The 14375-nt window shown below is 47.8% G+C and overlaps 1 protein-coding gene across 2 annotated transcripts; it reads right to left on the minus strand.

Annotated features, from left to right (window-relative positions):
* Positions 1–640: 640 nt before the first annotated feature.
* On the minus strand, positions 641–7838 carry LOC147109614 (mRNA decay activator protein ZFP36L1-like). 2 transcript variants are annotated; one of them, XM_086003683.1, is made up of 2 exons: positions 7569–7838; positions 641–3781 (listed from the first exon to the last, which is right to left on the minus strand). In XM_086003683.1, exon 2 carries the CDS (start codon positions 3773–3775, stop codon positions 2801–2803), a length of 975 nt encoding a protein of 324 aa, XP_085859809.1. In that variant the 5' UTR covers positions 3776–3781; positions 7569–7838; the 3' UTR covers positions 641–2800. The 2 variants fall into 2 exon arrangements, with proteins under 2 accessions (XP_085859809.1, XP_085859808.1); XM_086003682.1 differs by lacking the exon at positions 7569–7838 and adding an exon at positions 5607–5999.
* Between the last annotated feature and the right edge of the window lie 6537 nt (positions 7839–14375).

A 14375-nucleotide genomic window follows, 5' to 3' on the forward strand; every position in this document is an offset into this window, starting at 1 on the left:
ATGTCCGCGCCGGCCAACGAAGAGCTATCCAGCCTAATCCCACTTCCCAGCTCTTGGTCCGTCGCCCTGCAGGTTACAACATCCCAAGTGCACATCCAAGTACAGGAAACTCTCTTTTAACCGGCACCTAAATAACCGGAAATCTCTCTTACCTGGCAAAATTCAGTAGGTTCAGGCAAGTTTTACTTCATATTAGTGGCCGTGTAACCGGGGTTCCTAGATCTGTGGCCGTGTAACCGGGGTTCCTGCACCCGTTGCTATGCAACAGGGACTCTTGGATCTGTGGCCGTGTATGGGGCTCTCGTACCTTAGTAAGTATACCTCTCTGTAATCCGGACGTTTTGATCAACTGGCACCACGCCGGTCCCATCAGTGCCAGATAAAAAAGAGTTTCCTGTACTTTTTACATGTGGTTAGGGTTCGTGCCTCTACCACCCTTTCAGGCAGTGAGTTCCAGGCCCCCCACAACCCTCTGGGTGAAGAAATTTCCCCTCAAATCCTCTCTAAACCTTCCACCAATTACTTTAAATCTGTGCCCCCTGGTTTTTGACCCCTCGCTCTACCTCCCCGCCCCCATCTAAAATTAGCACAGTGCTAGGCAATGACAGTTCCAGAAGGGACAAATCCAGAGCTACCACACTTTGGGAAAAAAAAACCATTGGGGTTTATTGGTTTACATTAGAACCAGTCATTACAAAAGCATTCTGTATAAACAGACATAGAAAATAAACCATGTAGTGAACAGTGAAGGAAAGATACATTCAACTTCTTTGTGCTGAGTCCTGGTTGTCTCTCTGAAAGAGACCAGGACCTATCAATAATAAAAAGTATTATTAATTATACAGAAAGCATACATCAATGCTTGGAATGTGTTCGACAGGCACTTTTGTGTCACAGTACTGAGCCCGCACCTTCTTAACAGTCTCTTGTACAATGGAAGCTAACTCAAAAGCCTAAAATACTAGGCCGCTGTTGGCAACAAGAGTTTAAAGGCAGTGAGCGCACGGCTGCCATAAAAATACATAAGAAAATCAATTTATTTTTTAAAAAGGGAGGGGAAAAAACTACAAAATAAATAAATTCAAATGTTTTTGTGTTTTTAAATTACTTTTTTTATTAAATAAAATAACTGAAGAGTAAAGTTACAAAAACCCTCGTCATTGTAGTATAATATATTAAACTGTGGAAACGAAAATAAGGAAAGGAAAAACCTCACAATCTTAAGATTAATAAGATCATAATTTAAACAAAAGAAAAATATATTTCTATGGTTCGTCATTGTGATAAATACAAACAAAAATGCATATGTTTGGCAATAAATATGTTTTTTGATAAGTTAAATAAGCAATTTGTGTGTATGTATGAATGTATGTATGTGTGTGTATGTGTGCAGTGACAAGCGATATTTTTAAATCCTTTTTGAATGTTCTGCTGAATTTTTTAAAAAAGGGAAAAAAAGAAATAAAATGAACTAACTTGGCACAAAGTCCAAGGCTGAAGACTAGCTGGTTAAACTATTTCTCTCACTCTCTCCCCCACTCTGGAGATGGAATCCTGACCATCCAAAGCTATTCTTTTTCTGAAGAAACTTTCACTGTCCTCTCCCCCACAAAAAAAGAGAATTACTAGTCATTTTGTCCACTAGGTGCTGAACAGTTTAAAAACAAGGCAGCCAGAATCATATTAACAGCACCATATTTAAATAAAGTCACCAGCAATTGTCCATCCCAGGCCAGCTAACCCCCACCCCCACCTTAATATTAAAAAAAAATTAACATTCACATCTCCCAAGTCCTACACATCTTGCTACAATCTGCGTCCGTTCAATTAATGGAAGCAGTAAAGACAATGCTTGCTCAATTCCAGTCCCTGGGGTTAATGAATTGTCACTATAAAGAAGAATTTGGATGGAGGGGCGGGGTGGGCTAGAGGGAGAGGTGAGAAGGAGGCAGGGAGGCAGAGGGATACAGGGTGTCTCCTGATGCCTGGCCCATGTGCCTCAAGAACCGTCCACAATTGCATCAGGCAAAATGTTTCAGTCACCTCGGTGTGGACCCTCCTTTGTGCAAAGACACACTCGCTTGGTGCTGTCAACGCAGAGAGATACAGCAATTGGGAGGGGGGTGGGGGCGGAGGGGAAGAGGGAGAAAGAAAGTTACTGCTAAAGGGACATCAAATGTAATTTTTGCGACATTAAAGATCTGTTTCGGCGAATGGTGGGTAATTACACCATTCAGTTCTCTTTTTAAAAAATCTTCTCTTCAAAAGATTCTTAATCGACACTTAAGAACTTTACCAACAGGCAGATAGGTAGCTGTTTGACATCAAATTCACTTCAGGTCCTGTCACAAAGTGCCTCAACTCAATTGGGCCAATCCAATCAGACAGTCCAAACCTACCAGTTTATCCCAGGATGACCCTTCCCACCAAATCCCAAATTGCTGGGCTAGCAAGTAGATATAGATGAATGAGAGAGAAAAAAAAGAAATCGGCCATTTTGATCTCCAAAAATTGAATTACTTTTTAAAAATGAGTGTGCAGTCATTGCTGTACCCCTGCTATCACAGTGAAAACTCAAGAATAAATGTGTTGTAGGTCATCAATTGACATGGTATGTAGCTGGCAAGTTTGGGTTTGGCAAGTCAATTCTAACCTTTGCGGGTGTCAAAAGCTGGCTAACTGGACCATTAAGAAATAAAGGTTCATCTTAAATGCTTGCTCAGATTAGGGCTACATTTTGTTTTGTTTTTTTTGACAGCTCTCTGATTCTTCCAGCGCAGGGGAAGGAAGGTAGGCCGAGTTAGTCATCTGAGATGGACAGTCTGCTGAAGATGGGAAGACGTTTACTGGGATCAAGGGTGGGGGACTCCGACCCGCTCACACTCCCAGAACTGCTCAGGTAGTCATCTGACATAGAGTCTGGAGGGCTCGGGGGAGGCTTGAAGAGCTGGGGAGATTCAGCCAAAGGTCGGAGCAGGAATGAAGTAGGAGAGTGGGCGCTGTTGTTGGTGGACGCCATCGGAACTTGGATCCCAATGCTGGGCGCGAAGAGACTGGCTAGCTCCTGGCTCGAGTAGGTGAAGGGGTTGCTGGCACAATCTGGCAGGGTGGGGGAGGAGCTCAGGTCTTCTGCGCTGAAGATGGGGGGAGGGGTTATAGAGGTGGGGCTGTCCAGCAGCCCGCTGGAGGAACTGGAGAAGCCAGAGAAGCTGTAGCTGTGTTGCAGACGAGGCCTGTCCATCTTGTTGGATGAGGAGAGCGGGAGGTGGTGTTGGTCGTGCCCGGGGGACATACGCCTTTCCTCTGCGTTGTGGATGAAGTGGCATCGGGGTCCATAGGGGCAAAATCCGATGGTGTGGAAGGTGCGGCACAGCTCGGTCTTGTACTTGGGATGCCGGGCCAAGCTCCGCAACTCATGGATGCCATGGGCGAACTGGCACTTGTCGCCGTACTTACACGACCCATTCTCCTCGAACGGGCGGCACAGCTCCGTCTTGTAGCGGCTGGAGTTGACCTGGCTCTGGGGCTTCTGAAGGCCCGTCTCTGAGAAGGAGCGGTCTCGGAACTTGTTCTCCTTGTTGGCCACGGCGGTGGTGGTGGTCTGGTCCAGCTTGAGGCTGTTGAGCAGCTGGTTCTGGTTGAACTTGGAGTTAGCGTTGGCGAGGGTGACTGAATGGCGCCTCTGATAGTCCACCAGTGTGGGGGTCCCGACTGCCTTCCTGTCCAGCAGGGGCACAGAGCTGCCTGCGTTGATGTTGTTATTGTAGCTAATCATTTTGTTCTGGATGAGGGGAAAACAGAAAATATCACTTTAGAGATTAGAGAATTTACAGCACAGAAACAGGCCATGCGGCCTAACTTGTTTATGCTTCACAAGAGCCACCTCCCACCATACTTCATCTCACCCGATCAGCGTATCCTATTCCTTTCTCCCTCATAATTTATCTAGCTTCCCCTTAAATGCATCGATACTATTCACTTCAACCACTCCTTGTGGTATCGAGTTCAACATTCTAACCACTCTCCGAGTAACCAAGTTTCTCCTGAATTCTTTCTTCGATTTATTAGTGACTATGTTATATTTATGGTCCCTAGTTTTGGATTCTCCCACAAGCGGAAACATTCCCTCTACGTCTACTCTATCGAGCCGCTTCATAATTTAAAAAGACTTCTGTTAGGTCACCTTCCCCCCCCCTCCTCTTTTCTAGAGAAATGAGACCCAGCCTGTTCAGTCATTCCCGCTAGTTACTGCAGGCCACGGGGACCGACCACTTTAGGACCTCAGTAACCCCACCACAGGACAAGAGTGTGGATAAATTTGACGTCAGTGACAAAATCTTGTTTACATTTAACAGGCAAGAAACGGACTGCGGTTAAGTGGGCGGAAGTAGGCACCAGTGCAGTGTGTTACTCACACAACTACAATAAAAGGTAAGCTACTGGTGGTTTATAGACTGTTTTAGACTTGAGATTTCACCCACTAGGTGTTCTTCTCCCCTGGGAGTCACTAAGCCAGTGTCGTGCCCCCCTCTTTGCTTTGTAACATACTGCAATCACAACACTGGGGCACCCACAGAACCCTGGCCAAAAGCCTCCATCAACCCTGCTTGTTCCAGGAAACTTCAGACTGAATCAGGCCATTTTCAGCAGTAGTTTGCAAACCCTGGGAGGGAAAGAAAAGGGAGGGAGGTAGAAATATTCTGAGACAGACTGCATAACAAACCGAAAAGATAGAAGCTGGACAGAGCGTTTCAATGAGAGACTTTTAAGAGGTGATTTGGGAGAATCATCCACCTTGGCTTTTTTTTGCATGTGGCCCTATCGCTTGGTGCAAGCTCCCCGGCTGCAGTTTTCAAGCAGCTCCCGGTGCTATCGCCTTATATTTGTGTTGAGGTGGGTCGGTTAATGGTTTGAGCGACAGCAAGGTCAGCAGGGAGGAGGCGCAGGGGCCGGGGAACACCGCCGACCATCCAATAACCCCACAGACACAAACCTGGGACAGAAAGTGAAGGGGGGACCGACGGTCCAATTCAGAACCCCCAAACATAAAGGCAACATTCCTCACCTGGGATCAAGAGTCCCCCCCGTCCCGTCCCCCAACTCTACACTTTTAAAAATAGATATACCAAAAAATAAAAAATACAAAAGGTTGTTTTTGGAGGAATTAAATAATGGATTAAAATACAACAGGTCAAAAAGAAAATTCCGCCTAAACAGGACAGAAAAAACAGCCAAAAGTAAAACTCAAGAGATCAACAAGTCATTTTTCTCGTTTTAAAAAAACCCAGAAAACTAAAGTAGCAGAAAATCTGTTACACCACAAACAAATAAAACAGGGAGGGGGAAAAACCCACCATCCGATGCCCAAATTTTTAAACAAAATATAACTCAACCGCTCGGATCCACGGCATTGTTTTTTAACAGGGACTGAGCCGGCCTTAGCAAGTGGGTGAATAAAAACCAGGTCGGAGTTTTAAAGTTCCAGACTGACTGTACCAAGATAGATCGGGAGTGTTTTAAAAGTTGCAACGTGTTGTTATAATCCTGCTCATTCTCTCCCTCCCTCACTCGAACCGGCTCAAAGTTGCAAGTGTGTTTTTTTTTACCTTGCATAAAACTTCTCCAATATCGTAGAAACAAGAGACGAACTTGGTAGACATGTCGCTGTGTCCGGGTTAACACAGAGGAGGGCGATGCGGCTGCGAGAGGGGAGACAGGCGGCCGGGGACGGGACGGCTCAGATCGGATCGACTCCCCCAAACTATAGCAAGTCTCCGGCTGCTATGATTTTCCGTCTCTCTCCCTCGGCTGCAAGCCTCCCACTCGCCCCGCAGACTTTTAGCAACTCGCAGTCCGACATCACCCATAAATAATTTCCCTTCCCCCCGTAGGCGGATCCCTGGTATTTAAATCAGCCAAGCTTGTAGATTCTTAAAAAAAAACTCCTTGAGTGACAGCAACTGCACCCACCAGCAAGACTTAAAAAAACTTCCCCCAAGAAAAAAAATCAACACTTTAAAGCAAGTTTTTTTTAACTATTTAAAAACTTTCTCTTAAAAGTTGGTCGTTATTTTTTAAAGTAAAACTTTGCATTGGATTTTTTAAATATAACACACACACAATGACATCACTGAGAAAACCCAAGTTGGTTACTAATTAATAGATTTTTATTATTCTGTTGGGGTTTTTTTTGGGCGGGATTTGCAGCTAGTTGCCCAGCTCCAAAAGGATTGGATCTGGAGGGGGGAAAGAAGCAATTGCGAAATGCTCGAGCAAGGGAACGGAGAACGTGTCTGTTTTAAAGCCCTTTCTGCTTTGGACGCACTAGTAGGGGGAGAATTTTATTCTGCCTAGAATTGATTGCACAATGGCTGTGTCTTTGTTGTACTTGTTTAATTTTAAAATAAAATGGCAATTGAGATTTGATAGCCAATAGTTTGCGTGGAGTTGTTTATAAAAGACTAGGTTAGTGTCTGTTGTGCTTTTTAAAAATTATTTGCAATGCCTGATGTCGACTCGCCGTGTTCTGGCACTCGTTTTCGAATGATTTGCATTGTGCGCGGCTTATCATCTGTAACAGATGGTTGCAATTTCAGTCTGTTGCAACGGGTTTTGGCGGGAGAGAGCACATGGCGCTAAAAGGTTTTTTTGCTGGGGAGGGGGCTAGGAATGAGACGGGGGGGGGGCGATGTGTGTTAAAATAAAAGGTTTATTTTCATTTGAGTGGAAGGGCAAACGATAGTTTTTCCTCAAGTCTTAAGGAAAGGGGGCAAGTGTCCCCGCTGTTAATCCTAAATAAAACCCCGGGAAAAAGGATGCTTATTAAAACTGTCTGAGAGGGGAGGGGGGAACCAATATTTATATTTAGGTGACGGGCTGTTTTCCTTCCCCCCTGTCTTTTAGCAGAGGACTGCCGCAAGTTTTTAAAACTAAACAGCAGGGAGAATTCCGATTCATTTCGCAGGGAGTTTTAAAGTTTTTAAACTTAACATAACTCCAAATGGCTCCGCATGATCCCAATTTCCTACTGAATTCAATGCAAACGCCCAAGTCAAGTTAGCAAAAAAAAATGCACTTTTACTTCCAACTTCAGTAATCAAATCAACCCCATATAGATTTTTTTAAAAACACGAAATTACTCAAGATCCTGTTTTGTGTGTTTATATATTTTAGTTCTCTCTCACGCCGGACGCGTGTTCATAAAAAGTAATGTTGAAACTGAAATTGAAAACAATCGTGGCAACATTGGGAGGAAGGAGTTAGGAAAACTGCGCTGGTTCCAGCACACACACTGGGGAAATTGGGAACAGTACACGCTCAAACCCCAAACTCTAATCCCATCCACACGTGGTGGCTGATCAGCAGATAGAAAGCTGCATCTGTTTCCCCCAATTAGAGGTGCAATTCTCCTGTAAGTTTTCAATTTTTTAATATAATTTTTTTATATCTAGAAACGAATCAGCGACCCACACACACAGTTTCCCACCCCCCACAGAAAAAAATCGAAATAACCACATATGTCACGAGACTGGGTCACTTTTGAAAGTTATTTTTTGAAAGTTATTTACCTTATCGGCCACTGGGATATATTTTGAAGAAGCTCCAATCCCAAGACAATCTTTTTAGATTCATCTGAGGGAGTGAAGCTGCTCCTTGCTCTGACGTCTCTCTCCATGTGCTGTGTGTGTGTCTAATGTTGCTGGAGCTTTTGGTCTGGTTTTTTTCTCTCTCTCTCCTTTGGCGGGGGAGGGCCTTGGGATGGCGTGTTGTGCCACTTCCTGCGCTCGCACACACACTGTAAACAATTCCAGCACTTTCCCACCAGGCCCAGTTTTGCCTTTCTTCCAGTCGCGATTCTTTGCGGGAAAGTTTTCAAGTTTATTTTAGACATTGCTGCCCCCCTCTCCTTCCATCTCTGCTTTTAATTAAAGGGACTGTATTTGTGTGTGTGTGCGTCAGCCGTGCCTCAGTGGGTAGCGCTCTCAGCTCTGAGTCAGGAGGTTAGGGAGTTCATAGTCCCACTCCAGAGACTGGAGCACAAAATCCAGGCTGACACTCCCAGTGCAGTACTGAGGGAGCGCTGCGCTGCGCTGTCAGGGAGGTGCCGCCTTTCGGATGAGATGTTAAACTGCCCTGTCAGGCGGATGTAAAAGATCCCATGGCTCTATTGGAAGAAGAGTTCTCGCCAGTGTGCTGGCCCAATATTTGCTCCCTCAAACAACAGCTATAAACAAATTATCTGGTCATTATCGCACTGCTGTTCGTGGGATCTTGCTGTGCTCAAATTGGCTACCACATTTCCGACATTGCAACAGTGACTACACTTCAGAAGTATTTCACTGGTTGTGAAACGCGGTGAGACGTCCTGAAGTGGTGAAAGCCGCTATAGAAATGCACATTCTGACGCTCCTGCTTTTTCTCACGGGGGGTTGGGCTCATGTTGGGGTGTGGTTCCATAGGTGCTGGCAGTCCATGCCTTCCTTGCCCAAGGGAGCTGGTTGGCTTAAATCCCCACCTAGACCTTCCAGCAGGAGGAAGAGGAGCGGGTTGACAGACAGCCGAATAGGGGGTCCTCGGTAGAACTCTGCAAACGCAGAAAAGTTGCGTACAGTCACTGGATTGGTGTCACTTAAGTGATACTGTGGTATGATTTGCTTTATTATTAACACAGTGTGTAAACCTTCTACAGGCCTATTTCTTCATGCATTTTACTACACCTTTGTGTTTTAATGGATGGAGGGGCGTGCAGGGGCCCTGAATACTTTTGATGTTCAGGACCCCAAGAATTCTTAATCCTGATCTGAGCACTGGATAATCAGAAACGGGAGCCCTACCTGATTCCAACCCCCCCCCGCCCCCCAGTCCTCTGCTGAGTAGAATCCAGCTGCACGACTGTCATCACAACTAACTCAACGCAGGTTTAGGGTTGACGTGGGAGCTTCCCGGTCGGTCCCTATGGCTCGTTTCCACACCAGGCACGGCACAGTTCCCAGCGACTGGGCGGACTGCCTTCTTATTGTTTCCTGCTTCCGGATACTTGGAATTTCAGGGTTGTCAAAAATGGTCTGAATTACAGGGCTGTCGAGAGGTGTTTCCAGGAGTAGGGGGAAAACATTTTTTTTTAAAAGGGAGTGTTGCCAGAAAACGGTAATTACTTTCTTTCACACAGCAGCGCTTGACTCACTCCAGATAGGTGGAATAGGCCCCCCACTGTAGGTACCGTCTTTTGGATGAGACGTTAAACCGAGGACCTGTCTGCTCTCTCTCATGGTGGACGTAAAAGAATCCCACGGAACTATTTTGAAGAAGAGCAGGAGAGTTCTCCCCAGTGTCTTGGGGCCAATATTTATCCCTCAACCAACATAACAACAACAGATTATCTGGTCATTATCACATTGCTGTTTGTGGGAGCTTGCTGTGCCGCGTTTCCTACATTACAACAGTGGCTCTACTTCAAAAAGTACTTCATTGGCTGTAAAGCGCTTTGAGTCCTCCGGTGGTCGAGAAAAGTGCTATAGAAATGCAAGTCTTTCTTTTTCTTCACCCTGCCATGGGATCTCCGGCCTAGAATAGAGGCTGTCATAATTTACTGGGCCTGTGGTGTGGGTGAGTTCCATCGCCCCACCATTGGCGGCCGTGCCTTCAGCTGCCTAGTCCCTAACCTCTGGAATTCCCTCCCTAAATCTCTTCACCTCTCTCTCCTCCTTTAAGACGCTCCTTAAAACCGACCTCTTTGACCCAGCTTTTGGTCTCTATGTGGCTCGGTGTCAAATGTTGTTTGATAACGCTCCTGTGAAGCGCCTTGCGACGTTTCACTAGATTTTTGTAACTAATAAATGAAAGCGTTCAAAGAAAATGAAAAAAAAACACACACACACAATTGTTTTTTTAATGTCCCTATGATTGTTCCCCAGGGTTTGCTCACAGCGGTGCCTTGGAGTTTAATCTTCAATTCATGGAGTCTCCAGGATAATCCTCGAGGGTTGGCAACCCGACTTCCAACAGTTGAAAAAAGGGAAGATTGTTGCTGCACTGAGAAGGCGGTGTTGGGAAAAGTACCTGCCTTGGGTCGATTGGAATATTGTTTATCGATTCCAGGATTTTAGCACTGCCTGTGAGATTTTCATCCTGTGCCCAATCAGAATGTAAGAAAGAGCCAGCAGCACCACTAATGGTTCTTACCTTCCAAAGGTGGCTTAGGGCTGGAGAGAGCGCTCTGAACTGTGGAGTACAGCTGGGTTACAGGCCTGTCACTGGAAGTTATTTGAGATGAGCAAATAAGAGTATCTGACAAGAGGAGTGCTTGAGTGTGAAAATGCCTGAGGAGAAGAAAGCAGCATCCCAGAAGGGTCCAAACAGAGGGTGGCAAGAAGCGGAGAAAGTGGAGGAAGGAGAGTTACTCCATCTACATCCACAAGGAGATGAAGCAGGTTCACCCTGACACCAGCGAGATCTCCCCCAAGGCCACGAGCATCGTGCACTCCTCTGTGAATGATATTTTCGAGTGCCTGGCGGGTGAGGCTTCCCGCCCTGGCCCATTACAACAAGCGCCCGGGAGATGCAGACCGCCGTGCCCCAGGGGGCGTTGGTCAAGCACGGCGCGTCGGAAGGGGCAAAGGCCAAGTACACCAGCTCCAAGTCAAACTCTGCAATTTTGGAAACAAAACACACCACTGCAAGTGTGAGGTGGGATTTCTCCCTGCAGCCTATTGGCAGCAATACGTCAATTAAGCCCAGTAACAACACTGGAGACCAACAGACTCTTGTGCTGATTGTGAACATGCAAACTGGTTTCCTGTCTGGCGGAGATCGGTGACCGACCCGCCCCGAGTACAGTTCGGGTTACTCCTTCTCAGTCCACTACGTAACTAAGCTGGTCGGTAATCATTGTCTCTCACTTCCTGCCGCGGTCACCATGACACAATTGTTTCCCCAACTCTTGGACACTCTACATGTTTCCACAGCCCGTATAAGGCCCCCGCCGGTTACTGACTGTAGGATGTGGTGGCTGAGCATTTTACTCCGACCGATCTACAGTGTCAATCCACCCCACCGCCCCCACACACACACATGTATAGCAGCCCAATGGAAGATGGTCAGTGCCTGAGAGGGGGTATTAGTGCTAGGAGTGATGATGTGATGGGTGTCTGAATGTGCCCACTGCTGCCCTATTTAACTGCATCCTGTCAAAGCTGGAGATGGTGCAGATGCCGAGAAACTATTTCCTCTGGTGGGGGAATCCACAGCAAGGTGGTACAATCTTAAAATTAGAGCTAGGTCGTTCAGGAGTGAAGTCAGGAAACACTTTTTTGACACAAAGGGTAGTGGAAATCTGGAACTTACCCAAAAGGCTGTGGATGTTGGGTCAATTGGAGCTTTCGAGATGGATAGATTCTTGTTGGGTAAGGGTATTGAGGGATATGGAGCTAAAGCGGAGTTGAGGACCAGGCCAGCCGTGACCTCATTAAATGGCGGAGCAGGCTTGAGGGGCTGAATGGCCTCCTCATGTTCCTATGTAGACTCGAGCCACTGGCTCTGAAGCATTTGTTACCAGAGCTTTCTTCAACATAGTTATGAAGTGGGGCTTGGACCTGGGCTGTAAACGTGGAGATGTTGTGGGTGATGGTGGATTATCTTGGCTGGTGTGTTCCTATAAGGCTATGCTGAGAAACGCAGGCCCCTGATTTGATCCCGATCTGTGCTGAGTGAAGCTGATCCGTGCCAGGGTAGCAATTGGGGAGTTACAATTGGCCTCAGTGCCACAGGGTTTCTGGAGGGAAATAATCCACCTGGGTTCCTGCTCGATCACTCTCCAGTGACCCCTGCTGGGGAGTGAGTGCCTGTGATCAGGCTAAATCGACAATTAGCCTGGCAACACTCTTCCAGATTGGTCACTGGGGCCAGGTCATAGGCGGGGGGGGCGCGGGGGGAAGGCGGGGGAGGGCGCGGGGGGAAGGCAAGGTCATAGAGGGGGTGCAAGGTAATGGGGCAAGGTCATAGAGGGGGCAAGGTAATGGGGCAAGGTCATAGAGGGGGCAAGGTAATGGGGCAAGGTCATAGAGGGGGCAAGGCAATGGGGCAAGGTCATAGAGGGGGCAAGGGAATGGGGCAAGGTCATAGAGGAGGTGCAAGGTAATAGGGGACAAGGTCATAGAGGGGGCAAGGTAATGGGGCAAGGTCATAGAGGGGGCAAGGTAATAGGGGCAAGGTCATAGAGGGGGCAAGGTAATGGGGCAAGGTCATAGAGGGGGCAAGGTAATAGGGGGCAAGGTCATAGAGGGGGTGCAAGGTAATGGGGCAAGGTCATAGAGGGGGCAAGGTAATGGGGGCAAGGTAATGGGGCAAGGTCATAGAGGGGGCAAGGTAATGGGGCAAGGTCATAGAGGGGGCAAGGTAATAGGGGGCAAGGTCATAGAGGGGGCAAGGTAATGGAGCAAGGTCATGGGGCAAGGTCATGGGGGCAAGGTCATAGAGGGGGCAAGGTAATGGGGCAAGGTCATAGAGGGGGCAAGGTAATGGGGCAAGGTCATAGAGGGGGCAAGGTAATGGGGGCAAGGCCATAGAGGGGGTGCAAGGTAATGGGGCAAGGTCATAGAGGGGGCAAGGTAATGGGGCAAGGTCATAGAGGGGGCAAGGTAATGGGGCAAGGTCATAGAGGGGGCAAGGGAATGGGGCAAGGTCATAGAGGGGGCAAGGTAATGGGGGCAAGGCCATAGAGGGGGTGCAAGGTAATGGGGCAAGGTCATAGAGGGGGCAAGGTAATGGGGCAAGGTCATAGAGGGGGCAAGGTAATGGGGCAAGGTCATAGAGGGGGCAAGGTAATGGGGCAAGGTCATAGAGGGGGCAAGGTAATGGGGGCAAGGTCATAGAGGGGGCAAGGTAATGGGGCAAGGTCATAGAGGGGGCAAGGTAATGGGGCAAGGTCATAGAGGGGGCAAGGTAATGGGGCAAGGTCATAGAGGGGGCAAGGTAATGGGGCAAGGTCATAGAGGGGGCAAGGTAATAGGGCAAGGTCATAGAGGAGGTGCAAGGTAATAGGGGGCAAGGTCATAGAGGGGGCAAGGTAATGGGGCAAGGTCATAGAGGGGGCAAGGTAATGGGGAAAGGTTATAGAGGGGGCAAGGTAATGGGGCAAGGTCATAGAGGGGGCAAGGTAATGGGGCAAGGTCATAGAGGGGGTGCAAGGTAATAGGGGGCAAGGTAATGGGGCATGGTCATAGAGGGAGCAAGGTAATGGGGGCAAGGTCATAGAGGGGGCAAGGTAATAGGGGGCAAGGTAGTGGGGCAAGGTAAAAGGGGGCAAGGTCATAGAGGGGGTGCAAGGTAATAGGGGGCAAGGTAATAGAGGAGGCAAGGTCATAGGGGGCAAGGTAATAGGGGGCAAGGTCATAGAGAGTGTGCAAGGTAATAGGGGCAAGGTCATAAAGGGGGCAAGGTAATAGAGTAGGCAAGGTCATAGGGGGCAAGGTAATAGGGGGCAAGGTCATAGAGAGGGTGCAAGGTAATAGGGGGCAAGGTCATAAAGGGGGCAAGGTAATAGAGGAGGCAAGGTCATAGGGGGCAAGGTCATAGGGGGCAAGGTCATAGTTCAGGACAAGAGGGGAAAGAGCATCGACACACCAACCTGCTCAAGCCCTGATTCAATTACGGTCTATCGTCGCGGCGCACACCCTTTCCACTCCAATTGGAAAGCAAACAGACTTTTTGTTACCCGATCAGATGATTCTTGACTGCCTGTCAAACAGCCTTTCATCCCATTGCCAATATTTTTATAACTAATGAACAAAAGTGTTCAGCGTAAATGAAAAAAACACACAATTATTTTTGAATGGCCCTATGACTTTTCTCCTGGGTTGCTTTCAGCAGGGATTAATCTTTAATTCCTGGAGACTCCAGGACAATCTAGGAGGGTTGGCGACCCTAGAAGTTGGAGCGGGAGTCAACTCCAGGGGAGCGGCTGCCCTCTCACAACCCCACCCCACCCCCTCCCCCCGTGTCCGGTTTGAGCAGCGCAGGCCTGGAAGGAGCTTTGCTGCCTGCTTTCGATCTGTGGCTCATGGGGGAGAGTCGGAAAAGAAAGAGGAAGAAGAATAAATATCAAGCGATTTAAGTAATCTCAGAATTGGAAACGAGCAAATTATTTTGGGAGGTGAGTGTGGGAGACAGGGCCTGAGCTCTGTTGAAACCTCACGTTGGCTGCTGTCCTTGACAATGGAGCCCCTGCCCAACCAGCCACGGTAAATGTGCTTCTTGGTGCAGTACTGGGCCACACCCACCAAGAAAGACCCAGGCTCCATTCTCAGCCTGTGCTGATTTAGCTGGATTTCAGCCAGGCCAACGTTACAGTTGGCCTCAGTATCCCTGGGTTAGGGCTG

Source organism: Somniosus microcephalus, chromosome 12, assembly GCF_052327205.1.
Source record: "Somniosus microcephalus isolate GS21.2 chromosome 12, FLI_Smic_1.0, whole genome shotgun sequence".
Lineage (NCBI taxonomy): Eukaryota > Metazoa > Chordata > Chondrichthyes > Squaliformes > Somniosidae > Somniosus > Somniosus microcephalus.

Excerpts from the sequence above, each read along its gene's own strand:
- LOC147109614 (XM_086003682.1), bottom strand. The coding sequence starts at position 5,660 with ATGTCTACCAAGTTCGTCTCTTGTTTCTACGATATTGGAGAAGTTTTA. Across the intron at positions 3,782-5,606 it reads TTGGAGAAGTTTTATGCAAG|AACAAAATGATTAGCTACAA; the intron begins GTAAAAAAAAAC and ends CCCCTCATCCAG.